The following is an 18105-nucleotide window of genomic DNA, read 5'->3' on the forward strand; positions in this document are numbered from 1 at the left end:
ATTCATAACACTCGTTAAGTTTTACCTTCATAAAAGCAGCGTGGAAGTTGTGTTAGATCCACAGAAACCGAGTTCCTAAATTCTTCTCAGGACTTCGAACATGTTTGATTGAAACATTGAATTTCCCTTTTCAAACAGAGCTCTGTTAGGAAGAACCTCGCCTAACATGGATGCCGAAGTTGGTCCACCTCTTCAGTTCGTCGTGGATTCTGTAAGAGTGCGGTTCAGGGAACGGATATAAAAGTGCGCCAAACAATTGCAAAATACAAAAGATTTTTTAAAAAATATCAAAATAAAATAAAATAAATTTAGAGTGGCAAAAAGCAGAAACAAATATTTTGAAATTCAAGAAAAATAATTATTTACCACACAATAAAGTGCCAGTTTTTTACTTTAAATGAGATTGAAATATATAATAATCACACAATTACAAGAAGATATCAAATATTACACGGTCTCAAACGACTTCCGTTCCCTCCATTTTTGTTATGGAAATAGATAGTCAATCACATCAAAAGACTGCCTGAGAATACCACACCCAAACTTTGGATTCCTATAAAACGCTATTGGAAGTTATCGGAGCTACTGTAGCAAGCGATTTCTTAACAAAAAATCAATAAATATGAATTTAAATTGCTGAAAGTGTTCTTCGGCGGGCATAAATAAGTAATATCGCATATGGTTCCAGGCGACTGACTGCCCCAGTAAGTATGCAACGTTCGATTAACTTGTAATTTCAGCCTCGCACACCCACACACTCGCACAAATGGGAAAGCATTTCACTCGCTTAAAATTGATGCGATAAAAAAGTGAAAAAATTGGCAAACGCAGCACTACCTCCCTTCGCAGAAATCATGCATAATTTATGCGCTCCTGTAACCGTTACCGTTAACCGGTAATGTCGATAATGTCGGGTGCCTCATTGCCCCGATGCTCGAACATATATGTGCTTTTGCCATTTTCCCATCGGTTTGTTTACCGTTTTCGGCCCTACTGGGCCACGTTTATTAACCCGTTTGCGTTGGCCATTGCAGTTGGCTTAAACTGTTCATTTCCGCCACTCGGACATCGACTGCCATTTACTTATGCCTGTTTAACAATAATGCATTTTCGATTAATGGATCGAGCGGAACTGTCGAGTAAATCCTTGAGTCGAGTTCAACTGCAATCGTGTAATGGAGAATCATTAATTGATGAAATATCGGACGCACATCCTGTAATTGAGTTTTCCTGGGGAGAGAGCTCAGAAATGGCTGTCGATATGAAAAAAATGGGTTTTACTTTTTTACCATAATCAAAAAAGGTTTAAGGGTTTCAAAATCTTTACCGTTTTTTTAATATTCAGAAATAAATATTGGGGATACCACAAACATCAATAGGGTCTTGAAATAACTTGTAAGTTTAATATTAGCTGTCTAAAAGTATGCATTGCATAGAGGGTAGACATCTTTATAAATAAATGCATCAGACTTCTTAGTTTAAAACATTCTGTTGCATACTTTTAGACACCATAAATGTCATTTGAAAGTAATTTTAATTGTTATATGCGGTAGCCCCGATTTAGTATCTTATCATATAAAATATCACAAAATATAAATTACTTTAAAATTTGATAATTAACTATAGTCGGAAAGAAACTTAAAAAATAATATAATTTAATAAGAATTAATAAGTGTTAGTTAATTAAAATTCAGTCCATAATGACTTTGAACTTAAAACAATACCATCACGTATCCCTGCCACTTATATTTGTATTTAAATCGAATCAATCTTAGTCCCCCCGTTCGTATCCCTACCCATACCATTAGGATTAACTTTTTCCGCGTTCTGCTCTCCCTACAAAAACTCTACCCACTCTCAGCTGCATTTGCATAAACACATGACAAAGAAAATTCCACCGGAAAACCCTATCCTCAATTTGTCAATTGTCTTGGCAGTGCAGTTGCCAACATTTTGCCGAAAAAGATTGATGATGATGCCCAAATACTTTCAGACTTTGAGCCGATATTCTTGGCTTTCTTTTGCGTTGGCTTTAGAGCTGCCATAAAAATGTGAAGAACAGATAAAAAATCAAAATAGGAAAAAAACAGGGAGGATAATTTGCATGGCTTAGGTTTATTGCGGTTGCCTGGTCGATGCGGTGATTGTAATAAATTGTCTGATAAAACAATTCAAAAGCCATTAAATACGGTTTCTTCTGGCTGGCATTGCATTAATTTTGGCCATGGTCTCGGGGATCTGGCCTCTTTCACAATTTAGGGCGCTGACCTAAATGCATTTTTTTATGGCCCACCATCGAAAGTCAAAGTAATTTAATTTCGGTTTTCTCTTGCGCCACTTTTATGACACACAGAACCATGGCGTTGACAGTTTTCCTGCCGCCTTTTTATTTCATTTTTTCGTTTAGAGGTCTCTTTTTTCTGAAATCGTCGGCCAGGCAGAAAAGTTGTCAGTCGAGCTGAGAAATGTGTGGGGAAGGAAAATCAAGTGAAAAGTGCTTTTTTAACTTTGCCTTCGTTAAAACCTTACAAATGGCGCTAAGTTAACAAGGCCAGAGACAATGTCAATGTAATTTGAAAGGAACTTTTATTAGCGCACGTTTCAGTCCGCGGACAAAAGCGTGAAAAATGCTAATTAAATCTAATGTAAATACTGATACTGAAAGTCTACTCAAAGTGATGAAAGTGGTGGAAAAGTTGTCTCTTGTTTAAATAAATTTAAATAGAGGGTAAGAAACTTGGTGGGAAAGGGGTCCACAAAGATAAAGAATAAATTACTCGACCTATTCAAATTTATTTTGCTACGTTTTAAATAACTAGAAGTGATTAAATCTTTCTAAGCCTTATTAAATACAAGCTGTTGCATCCATTAAAAGTGCAATTTAATTCCTACTCTTCAAATATTCTCAAATAATCCATAATAACTTAATTGTTTTCCCATACAAAACTAATCAATTGCAAATTGACACATACTTTCTTTTAGGTGTTCAATAAAAAAGTATACATTAATTATATTTATTTATTTAACTTGAACAACTGATATACAAATATTGCAATAGTTAGTGCTTCGGCAAAAAAGTTAATTCTTTACAAATAATCTCATGTCGCTCGTCAAGTGTTAAATAAATAAGTGTGGTTAAATCTATTTAATCCTAGCATTCTGTAAGCCTATTAAAATCACTTTTTATGCACTCGTGGTTCACAAATTCTCTAATGAAAAACAATCGATACAAATCAAATGTTTTAAGTAAACAGATCAATGGCTACTAAAGCATTAAATGGGAAATTCACATTTGCGTGGCAAATGCAATAAAGTGATAAATATGAAAACTCAATGGTTTTTTCCTCTTGCTCTGCCATTGGTCAACGAAAAAGCATTGGCCAATAAATAACAACAAGAAGTTGGAAAAAACCAAAGCATAATTGATTTTAAATCCCCTGAAATATAAAAAAAAATTGAGAGCAAACTACATAAAAACAAAGCAAGCAAAGTGAAATAGTGAAAGCAAACAAAACAGCACAGCGATCAAATGGAATGCTAATGGAAAATGGGAAAAGTATATAATCAACTTAAAATGCAGAAAGAAACTAGTTAAGTATTTAATTAAATCCAATAATATAAAATGTTTCACAACGATTTATATACAAGAAACATAAAAAAGAAAAGGAAAATATTTAAAAACTAAAACCTTTAAAAACGAAAACCAAATAACAAACAACAATAAAATGTATAATGTAGACTTAATATTTTAGACAATGCAAACTTTTATAAAGAAATGGATAATATTAAAAAAGTAAAGCCTTCAAAAACGAAATGTCAAGCCAACAAATTATGTAAATAATATAAAGTAGACTTAATATTTTGGGTAATACAAACTATAATAAGGGAGAAATTTATAAAGCTTTAAGAATGCAACATATTTCAGCATTCTGCTTTTCTCTTTTCGGATGAAAGTTTATTATTTAAGTAAATAAAATACAATAAAATGTTTCACAAAGATGGGCAAATCGGCATAATAAATTATTTAAAAAGTAAACTGTGTAGCAGCATCTTAGACTTCACTGCAAACAAAGAAAACTTTAATATTCGAAAGAATAACTTGACCAAAATGAAGCTCTAAAAATGCAAAATCGCAGGAAATTGTCGCTCCTCGATTCTACACCATCCTGCGGTTGTCCTTCTTGGCTGAAAGTGCTTAGCCAAAAGCGAGGCAAATTTGTTACCAGTTTCTTGTTCTTGTTAGCTGATTGTTGTTGTTTGTTTGCACTGCCACTGCTGCTTGTTGACAACGGCGACAACGACAACGACATCAGTTTATTTTTATCAGTTTTATGCTAATAGATTCGAGGACACTTGCAGCAGCTGCTCCTTGGGGTTCGAACCTCGAACCTCGCAGGACGACGGACGCAGGACTGGGGCCAAAAACCGAGACTTATTTGGAGTGCGGCCAAAGTTGAGATTGGCGCAAAAATATGCAAAATATTCACGATGCTGATATTCAATGATGTTTAAGCAGAGAAGCTCCCGTTCAAAATGAAATGCACTAGCAAATTCCTTCATTTGCACAGCACACTTGAACCACAAACCAATTTATTTCCCAGCAAAAACACAAGGCTGCCATCTGCAGCTGCATTCTGCTCTAATTATATTATTAATAATTAAGCTTGTCCAGAGGCCAAGAGCAAGAGGAACCCACAAGAGTTTTTGCGGCTAAACCGTAGAACAAACAATATTATGGCTAATATCTGTGATAATTTCTCTTGACCAAAGGATTTGTTGTGGAGAGTGCAAATGCTTAGCCAAATTATCCAGGCCAATTTGGGACATTGACACTAGCTTTAAAATACAAATTAAAATACATCTACATTTTTCCTTTCAATATACTCTTTAAATACAATTATGGGCTAAATTTTCATCAAGTTCTAAGCTAGATAATACAATTTTGCCCAATATATAAAATATATGCCGTGGAGTGAGTAAAAAATCCTCTCAAACTCCACTTAATATTCATTTCACAAAAGCCAAGTTATTTACAATCAATATTCGACCTTCTTGGAACAAGTTTATTGTGCTTAATATAATTGATTGATTTCTTTTTTCGGCGCACATATTTCGTTTTATTTTTGTGCTCTCCAGCGGAAAAGTGTAGACAAGGGCCTTCGGTAATGGGCATGGAAACGAAATAAAATGTGTCAGCCATATTGATATTTTTTCTTTATTCCCTCAATCTGTTTTGCCAAAAATTCCCCTCACTCCCAATCGATTTCGTTGTTGCCGGGTTACTTGACCAAAAAAATCCAACGTTGTCAATATTAAAATTGAAAATATTTCATTTGCCAACCTTTGCATAGATATAGATTCGAGCGTGCAGTCTGACGACATGATTGGAATTATAATAAGCTTTTGTCCGGACTAACACAAAAAAATGGCAGAGAGATTTATTCCATTCCATTCTTTGTCTATATCCTCGGCGATGGGCGGCTACGTCCGGCAAAACTTATAGTCAAGTGTGTGTACAAGTTTTGGGGCCGACTATATATCATAAGTTTTGTGTGTGTTCCGCCTTTGTTACGCTCACTTGAGCATGGTAATATTCTGCTGGCCCGAAATGTAGGCGACGTCAAATGAAAATATTTACATATGTGTTCCAGAAAATAGTGGTAGGGAAAACTGTCTAGGTTTAGCTAAATTTTAAACACATATATTAAAATAAGTATGATATAGTATTTTTAAAGATACAATAATATTTTTTTTAATAAAGATATTCTTAGAAGTCATGACATTTTATTCAAAATTTATTCGTCTACAATCAATATTTAATAAAAGAATCTATTTAAGGCTTTTGAAAATTTTTTTTAAATTTAAATATGCAGATTTTACATTTATTATAAAAGAAATATCGATTTTTATATTTTATTGATTATTAAGAATTTTTTATAAAAATTAAATTGGTCTTAAAAACTATATTTGTTAAAGAACATTATTATAATTTTCACAAAAAGCTTTCGTTTTAACTTTTAAATATTTATATTGTACTCTTTTAATGACCACAACTGTTCATAGAAAGGGCCGGAAATCTTTACAAATCGGTACATATATATAGTACTTGCCCATATTTGTGAACATTTTTCTTTGGCACATTCATCTTTACACATTTCCCCTACAATTGTCGTTTTACAACTGTTGACTGGATTATGCAGCCTTGTGAATTTTTCTCTTAACATAAGAATATGCAATAATAAGAACAGTCTGTTTGCAATTGTTAAACAAGCAAGTGCAACATCTGTTTGCTTAGAAAACTACCAAATATTCTTTTATGGAAATATCCTTTGATCCGTTTTACCAAAATAAAAATAAAATTATTGGATTTGCCAAGCTGCAAAATCGACGCATTCAATATTGAATTGCAATCGATTTATTTATACACTCGCCAGAGATACATTTTATTTGAATAGCTAAGCCCGTAATCCCATTCTGTTGTCAAAATTGAAATGCAGATTGTACGCAAAAAAGATTTATTATGCATGGCTTGTGTAATGAACAAATCACACTGAATAAAAATACAAATCTTGTCCACACATATATAGATAAAAATACAAAAACAGATAGTAGCGAGTTGGCTTAATTGGCAATATGTGAATGTGTTTGTCAGGTAAATGAATCTGGAGTGGATCAAATGAGCAGTCAAGCAGTTGGTGTGAGTTTTGCCGTCAATTACATTGATTTTTCCTGGGAAATCTTTGGCTTGCCATCGAATTTCCTGCTGACAAAAGACGGCCCCAATAGCCAAGCAAGCTTTAACTTAATAGAAATTGGATTTCCTCGCTCATTTCCATATTCAGTTGGTCAGGTGCCGAGAAGCACTTCCTGTATATGGTATTCCTTTTAAGCCACACGCACTGCGTCTTCCGATTCATGTGTCTGCATATTTAATATGATATGTAGATTTCATCCATACACATTTTCCGCCATGGCATCGTTATCTTTTGTGCGTGGTTAATCTCCATTAAAGCCAACTGCCGTCGTCTCCGTTTTTCCATCTTCGAATGCCACGAAAACATCGCGAACGTGTTGCGTAATATGGGAATGAGTTTCACGGGCGAAAAAGCCTGTTGATATTATTCGCTTTTAATACCCGGTTTTAATGCGCCTCTTTTTTATTATTTCCTGATGGTTTCATTTACTCCTTCTGTGGCACCTACGTGTTGCAGGGGAAATTTCATATATATCACAAAAGAAACTTAAAATTGTGTTTGCTAACGAAAAAGTTATTTACCTTCTAGAGGTATTTTTATTTACGTACATATTTAAATGCATTTTTTAAACAAATATAAAAAATATTAAAAGGACTTTAAAATGAATAAGGAGGCAAACGAATACAAAATCCATAGACCACCAGACTAAATATATCACCGAACAAACTTACTTTCGTAAGAAGATTATAATTTAAGTACATATTTAAACAAATAAATCTATGTATTCCGACCGATTTTATAAATAAATTAACAAGCGTACCAATGCGAAGCCCATAGACCAGCATAACATATTTTGTAATATACCCCCACACCTTCAGCTTAAACCCCTTTTTTCCACCCAATTTCTCACCCTCTTAGGCAGCCCGGAATAATATTTATGCCCTGATAACCTTGAACCAATCCATACATCAGTTGTGATTTTCCGAGCGTTGGCCCTTAACGCATCTGCAGTGATTTAATGACTGCCATCGACCCGGTTGATGGCCAATCTCCTGCCCTCTTCGGTTACGCCCTTATTGATGATGCGCACATGTCTATGGGCTGATGAGTCGCAAGTGGCCCCAAAGGGATAATAACCCTAACCATAACCTAACTCACTTTCGCACACACGCACGCGGAACGGCCGACACGCAGTGATTTAAGCTCTTTTCCAGGACCCCGGCCACGCGGCGTATGAGTAATGTGCTGCCATTGACCGCAACGTTGACTTGTTGACGCCGCGCGACCCAGTGAGCCATAAAACGTCGCAGTTTTTCACAGATTTGATTTTTGATTTGGCCTGTGCGGGTGCAAAACCAAAAGCCGCCTATATAGCAAGTGTAGAAATTGGAAAAACCAAGGGGGCAACGAAATGAAATTGAAGCTGATCCGGCTCATGAGAATTGGTCGATGCATAACAGGTCTTCGGTTAATGGCACTTCTGCACTCGAAGGAAAATGTTTTATTTTAGATACGTTTAATATGAACATTGGTTTTTAAAAAATATTAACATATGAAAAAGCATTCTTTTTTAAATCCTTTTTATAGGTGTCTAAAAGTATGCTACAAAATATGTTTGTTCCCTTCCTAAGAAATCATTCACAGACTTCTTTAGGAACCCCTGTAATTTATTTTTTATTTTTAGAAAGTATTTAAAAATACACTGTGAAATATCACAATTAATAATATTTAAACTTTAAAATTCAATACATGATAATTATTTGTATATGTTTTAAATGGAACCACACAAAAGTAAGTTAAAAATATAAAATAAATGCTGCGTTTGTAAACTTACGCCTTAAAATTACATTTACCCAGGGCTGATACAGAACTAGTTCTAGGAATTCTTATGCTAATATGTTTTTATCTTAGCTGTCATATATGACAATCAACCTCTGCCTTTTTGCAAAATGTAGTAATTTTCTCTAGAATTTCTTTCCCTGCAGGTGGCTCCTAATCCTTCTCGTAATTGACGTTTGATTGGACGTGCCCGGCCATGAGGAGGACCGACTTGCCACCTGTCCGCTGCGTGCCCATGCATTAAATAGGGCAGGGTAGAAGGCAGCTCCACCAACCAACCAAGAACCACCCACCAAGCCCCCGAAGGAACCCAAAACCAGCCCCACACACATGACCGCGTCACGAGCGGCGAAACGAACGTGACACATGGCGATGTACTTTTATGCCAGCAAGATATCAGCCATCGCCTGCGGAACGCGTTGCAAGCAGACCGTGCTGCAAAAGTCGCGGGGTCAACGCGATCGGGACAAATGTCAGAGGCACCACCATCCGCATCCGCATCAGCACCACCGGCGCCACCATCGTCGGCGGTGCCACATTAGCAGTAATAGCAGCAGCTCCGACAGCGAGTCTGCGGATGACTGCTGCCTGGAGGCGGGTGCGGAATCGGGATTGGGATTGGAGTCGGGAGTGCCAGCTCCTGGCGGCATATTCTCCCTGGACTCGGGACATCTGACGGCGGAGACGGCTCTACTCGGCGGCAACATTCGCTACAGGCGGCGACACAGCGCCGAGCAGCTGAGTGCCTACGATCTGGAAATGGGGTTTCAGCAATTAGAGGTGAGTGCCCCGGGAATGATATTCTAAATTTACATATATCTTACTAATCGAAATTTATGGTGGTGGTGGTCATTTATAAAGCTGTTCAAAAGTATGCAACGAAAAATTCTCCTGTTTCTGAATGTTTTCACCAGTGTCCAAATATATTGTTGCATACTTTTAGACACCAATAAGTAGTCTAGTCTAAGTGTCTAAACACAAAAAAATAAATGATTAACATGGTGTAAAGCCAGATTAACCATTACAACTTATGAAAATTATTTTAAAAAAGCCAGATTAAACATTACAATTTACAAATATTATTTTAAACAAGCTAATAGTTCATAATAAAATTCGTATAGGGGAAATCACATTTTAAATCGCCAAAAAACAAATGTTGCTAAAGTACCAACATCATTTTAAATTAAACTTTAAATAATGTAGGTGCATTAATCCAAAATAGAATTTATAATAACATTGCAAAGCTAACGCTAAGACTTTTGTTCGTCCTTATGGTAAGTTGTATTTCATATCCATATTTAAAGTGAGAATCCTACTTTTAGTTTACCTTTGGGACGAGAAATCAATCCTAATAGGTATATCCTTTCTTAATCCAATTGATCTAGACAAAAATACAGTTGCAAAATAAAGTAGAAAGCAAATAGGTGGGAACATAATCTACAAAATTTTAAAAATCTTTTTTAAATAGAAAGTCAAAAACTTTTAATAACTCTATATACTGAATATTTTATTAATTTTGGCTTTGTTTGTTTGTTTGGTTTCGCAGCTTGGCACCACAAAATCGATTGGACCTAAAAACGACGATTTGGTTCAATATGATGTGCCCAAAAATCAGCACAAACGCAGCCAATGTGATATTAATTTCGAGGTAAGCTGTGCGGTAATTAAGGGACAACTGTTTGTCCCCCATTTAGCATTTCAATAATAATTTTCAGTTAGCTGTCCGCAGGCCAGCATTTAATTAGCTAAGTAAATTGGTTTGATTTTAGTTTACATTTTTGTGTGCCAACTATTTTCGAATTAAACCACTATTTGACTGCTCTCATACGGTTTCCGTTTCTATTTTTACAGAGCTCGGTTTTGGGCTCCGGTGGCATAATGTACATAAATGGTAGAATAGTTTCTGGGCCATTGGACTCCCTCATCGAAACACTCTTGCCCAAGGATGTCGTGGACTTAGATAAGGTGGGTTTATAATATATACGACAGTAGACATTTTTAACACATGTGAGCACCTACATTTTACCATGAGGTTATAAACTAACAATATTGGCAATTTTGTCCAATGCATTTTCAATTTGCACAAAATGCTAGTCGTGTATTTAATAATATAAAACATTTCTTTTTAAATTGACGTTTTCATTGTATCTTTGAAATAAAGTAGCTGAGCAATAAAATAGTGATTTTATGTTTCAACTGATAAATATAAAAAAATTGCATTTAAAATATACAAGTTCAGGAATATTTATTTATTCATTTATTTGTACACCGTAGGCTTAGTTAGTTAAATTCTGGAATATAAATCATTTTTCTTAAAGCTTTTAGTTACATTTTAAATATATTTAAAATGCAAGCACCATAAATCAACTGAAAAAGAAAACAATAGAGAAAAGGTTAAAGATACAATTTCTTAAACTGGATAGCTAAGCTTTAATAAATTATCCTGGTTCCTTGTTCCCTAATCGTATTGTATACGCCAAATGGAATACAAATCAGTTCTTACTTAGTCGCCGACACTTAAAGACTTGAACACTGGCCAAGTTGCGTTTGCTGGCACGAGCCAAAAACCACAAACCAGAGGGCAACCGACAACCCGACGAGTCCTTTGCCCGGATCAAGGACCCCAGGCCCAAGGGGACTACCAAAAACAAGGGACCAAAAGCCAGGCAACAAGGACATTCTTGTGTGTAAGACCTACCATTCGGAGGCCACAGGCAGCAAGTGCAAAAATAATTAATTCGTTGCAAACAAATCCAGAGATTAGCGCTAATTTGATAGGGCTGAATGTGGAATGCCCTCTGGCCAGGGAAAAGTTGGGAGGGCCCAGGAAAGACAACAAGAACACAAACACAACTAATTGGTGACATCTTACAGCTAATTCACTGAGGAAAAGACAATTTCAAATATTAAATGAAAACGATACAAAACTAAATGTTTGAAATTAGTTTTTATTCGATTTTGGTTGTTTAAAGGCAATTCGAATATTTATTTATTAATTTCAAATATTAAATGAAAACGATACAAAACTAAATGTTTGAAATTAGTTTTAATTAGATGTTGGTTGCTAAAAAGGCAATTCGAATATTTATTCGAATAAAACTATAAAAATGTTTAGAATGCCATTCAAATTGCATGACTTTTGTATAAACTTAAAAATAATTACTCTAAACAAATGGGATACTATGGGATAATACCCATATTTTAGATTACCTGATAGGATCCTTGCTTTTGCAAAGTTAAAATTTTAAGCATGTGTGATATAAATATATTCCTTATTTTTTGAGATCTTCCAGCAAATATTTTGGTTGATTTTCCCTCTAATCCCGTGATTGTGTTTGTTTCTTTACGATTGCAGGAATTTGTATTCTCGTTTTTATTATCCTCCCGCTTGTTCCTGCGACCCCATGAATTGCTGGGCAGACTGCTGGACTCGGTACCTGATAGCGAATGCCTGGAGTCCCTGGTTTCCGTGCTGGCCGAATGGACGATGAAGTTCCCCTACGACTACCGGGATGAGCGGATGATGAGCCATGTCAAACATATCGTTGCCAGGTGAGGAGAAAGTGCTCTGGCAGATTAGCCCATCCCAAATTGCAGCCAATCAACTCCACTCCACTCCGATTCTCGGCACAGATGTTCCAATTCGCATTTGGAGGCCGCTGTCTCCCAAACACTGAGTGCCTTACTAAAACGACTGACTGATTTAGAGAGACATGAGGCGGACCTACGAGCCTGCCAGACCAACGACAAGGTGAGTAGGTGGTACAAGGACATGGATATCAGTGTTGCCGACTTGCAATAAAAATGTAAAAAAAAAGTTCAAGGATATAAGGGATATCTTTACCCCAAAACTAAAGTTTTTTTTTAACTTAGTATTGATAGATTGATAATTTAATAGATTTTTGATAACTTTAAATTAACTAAAATGCATCCAAATGTTTTTATTGTCGTCAAAAAAGTTATAAGCTTTGGAAAATATTGGTAATATTTTTTTAATGATTATTCAATCGATGGAAATGCCGTTCATTATATTTTTGAAAAAGTCGAAATATCAATGCAAATGATTTTAAAAATTCATTAAAAAAGAAAGAAGATATTGGTTTCAAAACCAAATTCTTTGAACACTTTAAAGTTATAATCTTGAAGATACTCACATATTAAATCATTGACAGAACTATATATATTTTACACATCAAGATATTTGGGTTTTTCAGCTTCAAAACAGACCTTTAGAAAACAAGGTAGGCTTTCATAGAAAAGCCAGTCAAGTTGGCAGCACTGACTGGCCCAAAACAATCTGCCTAATCTCCGGCAATTGTCTTGTTTTCCTCGTTTTCCCCATTATGTCTTTCTGGGGCTTTTTCCTGTAGTCCACAGCAGAAACTCCACTCAACTGTCCGACGGCCACGCAGTACGCACAAATCGTTTGTCGACTGGAAAAGAAACTGGCCAAGCACATTGGCGGTGAGGAATTCCTCCAGTGCAGCAGCATGATCCTGCTCGATAAACAGGTGAGAGCTAATGAATCATCATTTTTAAAGTCCTTTAAAACTTGAGACTAGGAAAAAATGCCAAAAAATATTTAAAGAAAAATTATATTATAAATTCGTCATGCTGAAAAACGTTTTTTAAATAATAACAAATTACAATTTCAAATAAAAACTATGCAAGTTTAAAAAATTTTAAGAATTAAGTCTGCCTTCTTAGCTATCCAATTAATTTAATTAATTTATGTTGAGGACTGCGATTGCACTTTTTATACCATATAAACCCTACCGCATTTTCATGCCCAACTGAACACCCCTCATCCAAATTAAATTAAATTATATTCTTCGCGTTAAATTCCCGCTGGATGGCAAATGTTTCCCTTCGCATAAGTCAACATTCGCCATAAGAACAATCTGCAGTTTTGCATAAATTACACAGAGCACTCTCTCGCACAAAAACAATCGCACACTGGCGCACACACAGATACACACGCCCATTCGCCAGGACCTACAAGGACATGCAATTAAAATGACGACAAGCAGCTTCATTAACAATGCCCCCCGCCGTTCCATTGCCCACCTCGTTTCAACAACAATTCTGAAATCTGAATTCTGAGTTCTGAATCCCGGGCCGTTCTCCCCTCTTTTTTAATGCAGAAGAAATGGGACCAACCATCCACGTCGGGCGCACCGCCAGGAGCCCAGGATCCGAAGAAGACGTGCAACCTGGAAACCTATCTGGATTGGTCGGCACGTCTCCGTCTGTTTGTCTGCAATGAGATCCTCCAGGTGAGTGGACGAGCTCATAACCATTTGGGGGTCAGCATACTGCGAGCACTCTGCTTCACTCCGCTGCCAACCAACTCGCACCGAAGTTAAACGTAGCGCATGAGTCCTTAGACCCTGTGGATTGAATTAAAATTCCCATGCATGTTGAATATGCAGGGAGAGCACGTCCAGCCAAGTCCTGCAGCCTACAGCCCGGGTCGAAAAAATAGAAATTTAGGGCACTCCCATGTTATTATTGAGAGATGCCACAGAGAGCTAGCAGGATTTTTTTGAATTTATTATGAAGAAAAAATTATAATATGATGTTTCTCTTACTATGATTAGCAATTTATACACACAGAAAATTCTGTCGTTCTCATCTGAGTTTAAAATGTTCTTAAAAACAAAAAAACATTTTTGATGTTGAAAATATTTTTGTTTTGCTCGAATCAAATTGAATTGGCGGTATTTACATTATATATCTCAACAAATAAACTATTAGTCCAGTCAGTAGTGTATACTTATCAAAAAGTTGTTAAATAAACTCAATTTAACTTTTCTCTTCTCACCATTTTGTTCTAATATTGAGAGCATTGATACCAAAATGTACTTAAACGGTTTTTAAGAACGAATGTTCTCAATTCAAGAACAATGAATAATTCTCTCTATGTACTGCAGTATAATCTATATTCAGTGTTATATGTACATCATTACATATCTATTTCTTAACTAGGGTTTTGAAATCACTTTTAAAGGTGTCTAAAAGTATGCTGTACAGAATTTACCTTGGAGCTCCTGATTAAAAAATTGTGTTGCATACCTCTAGGCTCCTAAATAATTGTTTTTGAGAAATGTAAAAACTTAAACAATTTTAACGTTTAATTATATACTACTTGCCCTCTGGTAGGGCCTATACTTTTTTCAGATCAAATATAGATTATTAGAATGTACTCAAAAGTTTCTAAAAGATTTCTATCAACATACCTTCGTTTTATGATTCAGTTTTTGCTTTACGTTCTAATACATACTAGATCCCCTTTTTAGTCCCAGACTTAGATTCTTGAAAAATGGTATAATAATTACTACCATTGCGCCCTGTGCTGTATGAGGGGTGCTTGCAGGCAGGCTGGCTGGTAAGATGGCTTATAATTTATGCTGTTCGTAACTGTCTCATTGACAGTTTGCCAGTTGGCCGTGTAAGCGACTCGTTAAAACTTTGCCCAAGTCACGTGGGTCCAGGCATGTCCATTGGCCCTCCTGCCCTTCGTCGTCTAACTAACTTCCGTAATCAAATAAATCTTTCATTTTCCCCGTACCCATACCCGCACCGCAGTAACATCATTGTTTTCTCCGCATTTCAGAGCGTTGGAATCGAGGGCCGCAGCCGAACCGTGGAACTCTGGAGTGGAGTGGCCCAGTATTGCCTCCTTGTGGGCAATTACAATAGTGCCACGGCCATTTTGGAGTCCCTGGAATCCCCGGCCATAGCGAGGCTTAAAATTACGGTGAGTCAACTATCAAAAACTATGCCGAATAATTCCGATTTAATTTGTGCAAAGCTGTAATTAATGACGACCAACAAAAAAAACGGTTGATATATGCTCATGTATCACACGCAAAAAATCTAATTTATATCGGTTTTATTTATCGCAAACAAAAACTAATTTAATGAAGAATTTATTACTGCTGGATATAATTTGTTGTTTGTAATTAACTAGCCGCTGGGGCAAATGTTTAAAAAGAATTGATGCATTTAGATTGAAACTAATTATGATTGAATTGATATATTTAATAAAGAATTTTAATATGCAACCATCAATCGAAACAATTTAATTATGCAATTTCCTGAAAAGGCAGATACCATTTTATAAATGCATTTAAAATCAGTAAACTATCTCTGCCAAAAAGACCTCAATCAAAGTTATGCTAAACTATTAAGCGGCGTTTTCTCAACTCTCGGAAATAGAAAGCAGAACTTAATTTTCCTCAATTCCAACTTAAAATACAGGAACGTGTCCCTCCATAAATTCTAGAAATGAATGCCTGAAATTAAATAGACAACCATTTTATAGGCAAATTACGTGGCAAGGCAGCGAAATGGGTTTCTGGTTCATAATTCCCCTGGCAAATTGCGCAGTGAAACTTTAATTGGACTCGAACAACACAACGGCGGTCTTTGCATAATATAATGCGTGGCAGAGTCAGTAAACCAAATGGAATATCATTTGGCCCCAGACATCAATTCCATGACATTTCCACATGCCCCGTATGGCAAACATTTCCACAAGGCCAGGATATTTCCATAAACTTTGAGATCCGAAACTTAAGACAGGCTAGAGTTATCGCAGCAGTAGTATAATCATTTGCTCAAAGAATACAGGGTTACGAGCAAGGATAATAAAATTGTTCCTTTTGCCTTGTATTCATATGCGACTGGGTGGTTACTATTTGTGTGCACTGTAATTGCATGCTGTTAAAAGTTAGAAGGCAGCGCCTTGGGGCCATTTTCATTCATGGATCGAGAGGAAAAGTGAAAATGGTTTTAGGTGAAAGAAAAAATACACTTTTTACCAATAGAAAAATCGAACAATAGAGAAACCAGTTTTACAAGCTGTTGTAGATTAAAAATTCTATTAAACGAAATTTATTAAGAAAGTTTCAGTTAGCAGAAAAACAGCTTAAAAGTAGAAGGGAAAATATTTTATAGTTAGTTTTTGAGAGAGTTTTTATTTTTTGTTTAATAAAAATGCAAAAGAAAATTATTTATTTTTATATAAACTAATGTACCCTCAAAAAGGATACTAAAAAGACTCCAAAGAAGCTTTTTGATTAAAGAAACTATGACTATCTTCCCTTATATCCTTTTTGCCCTGCACTTTGTGTGTGTGAACTCGAAGAAAATCCTTTCGCCTCGAGCCTGGACCTAGGATATTTGTTCGTGTCAGCAGATATTTATGCAGCCTAATGCATTTTGGCGAAAAGGAGCTTAAAAGATTTAGAGCCATGTTCAAGTTTGGTCCGTTGAATTCAAGTTAAATATTGAAATAAGTAATGGAGAAGCCCTGGCCAATGGTATTTGCTCAGCCTGTAAATAAAAGGATTTACATTTTTAAATATTTTTAATCAAATATTTAATAAAAACAAATTTGTGACTGCATGTAACTTGGTTATCGAACTTTTTTACATCATATTTAATGAAAGGAAAATGTTAAATAATAATATTTTGGTGGCACGTTGTCATAACAACAAAAGTTTTCCCCACCGACAAAAAGGTTTTTCTCTGGCTGCCAAAAAAATTGAATTTATAGGGAAGCACTGAAAAAGAGATGACCACGCCCAAGCAACCACATTTTCGCTGCAGTTGGCCCAATTTCATCAAGTTTATATATATTTACTCACTTATTTGGCACATCGCCCGCACCTTCGTCCTTCGTCCTGAGTCCTGAGTCCCGAGTCCTTCGGCCCACTCCTTCAATGGACCGCAGCGTGTTGCCGTGCATTCAGCAGCAAATGAAGCTAGTTTTCATTAAAAAACTTTTTAATTAGTTAATGGATTCCGCATTTCAGTCCCGCTCTCCTTTGTAGTTGCCGCATTTTAACACTAGGCTGGCTTTTCTTTTTGCCCACTCATAATGAAAAAATCAAGTTAAAAGTTACTTAGTGTTACTTTTTTGGGCTTTAAATACCTTCGGCTTACACTTTGTTCACCCCTTCGCCATAAGACTTTTAGGAAAATGTATTTAATACTCTCAGATGTTTTAGCTGGCAAGATAAAAATGGAAGTTGTAGATAACATTTTTTTTTGGTAGGGAAAAATAAATTAATATATACCTTAAACATTTTGTCCACCTTTTCCCTGCGATGTTTTAATTCATAGTGCTCCTCCACTTTTTCCTCTATAAATTTTTCACACAATGGGCGCTGAAAAGTATGCAGCGCGAAATGAAAAAATAGAAATCCTCTTGCCAAATAAAAAATGAAAGGGAATTGCATAAATTTGCAGAACTATGCAAAATTCGGGCAAAAAAAGTGGGCGTGTCGCGTGCATTGTATTTTCGAGAGATATATGTATACAAATAAATTTCTATAGCTGCTGCTGAAATGTTTATGAGTTCGCATTGGATGATGGCAATAAATGTGGTCGAGTGCATTCACAAAAAACTGCAAACTTTAAATTATCCACCGGCAGGAGGGTGTAAAAAATGTTATTATAAATGGCTTTACTAACGAGCTACCAACTTTTGACCTCCCTATAACACGAAAAGCGAATGTTTCTCAATGTAAACCCAAATAAATTGCCAAGATCCCGCTCAAGA

At 35.9% G+C, this 18105-nt stretch overlaps 1 protein-coding gene across 2 annotated transcripts in view; it reads left to right on the plus strand.

Annotated features, from left to right (window-relative positions):
• Positions 1 to 231: 231 nt before the first annotated feature.
• The window catches only part of LOC119548359, a 30978-nt gene continuing 13104 nt past the window's right edge, over positions 232 to 18105 (plus strand). Inside the window, exons 1-9 of one of the 2 annotated variants that reach the window (XM_037855574.1) lie at positions 232 to 704; positions 8664 to 9314; positions 10081 to 10182; positions 10386 to 10499; positions 11890 to 12086; positions 12168 to 12285; positions 12905 to 13045; positions 13679 to 13810; positions 15151 to 15294. In XM_037855574.1, the coding sequence (XP_037711502.1) occupies positions 8901 to 9314; positions 10081 to 10182; positions 10386 to 10499; positions 11890 to 12086; positions 12168 to 12285; positions 12905 to 13045; positions 13679 to 13810; positions 15151 to 15294 (1362 nt within the window). In that variant the 5' untranslated portion in view covers positions 232 to 704; positions 8664 to 8900. The remainder of the gene's footprint in view (positions 705 to 8663; positions 9315 to 10080; positions 10183 to 10385; positions 10500 to 11889; positions 12087 to 12167; positions 12286 to 12904; positions 13046 to 13678; positions 13811 to 15150; positions 15295 to 18105) is intronic. The other variant, XM_037855575.1, reaches the window with a different exon arrangement.

This window comes from Drosophila subpulchrella, chromosome 2L (assembly GCF_014743375.2).
Source record: "Drosophila subpulchrella strain 33 F10 #4 breed RU33 chromosome 2L, RU_Dsub_v1.1 Primary Assembly, whole genome shotgun sequence".
In the NCBI taxonomy this organism is placed as follows: domain Eukaryota; kingdom Metazoa; phylum Arthropoda; class Insecta; order Diptera; family Drosophilidae; genus Drosophila; species Drosophila subpulchrella.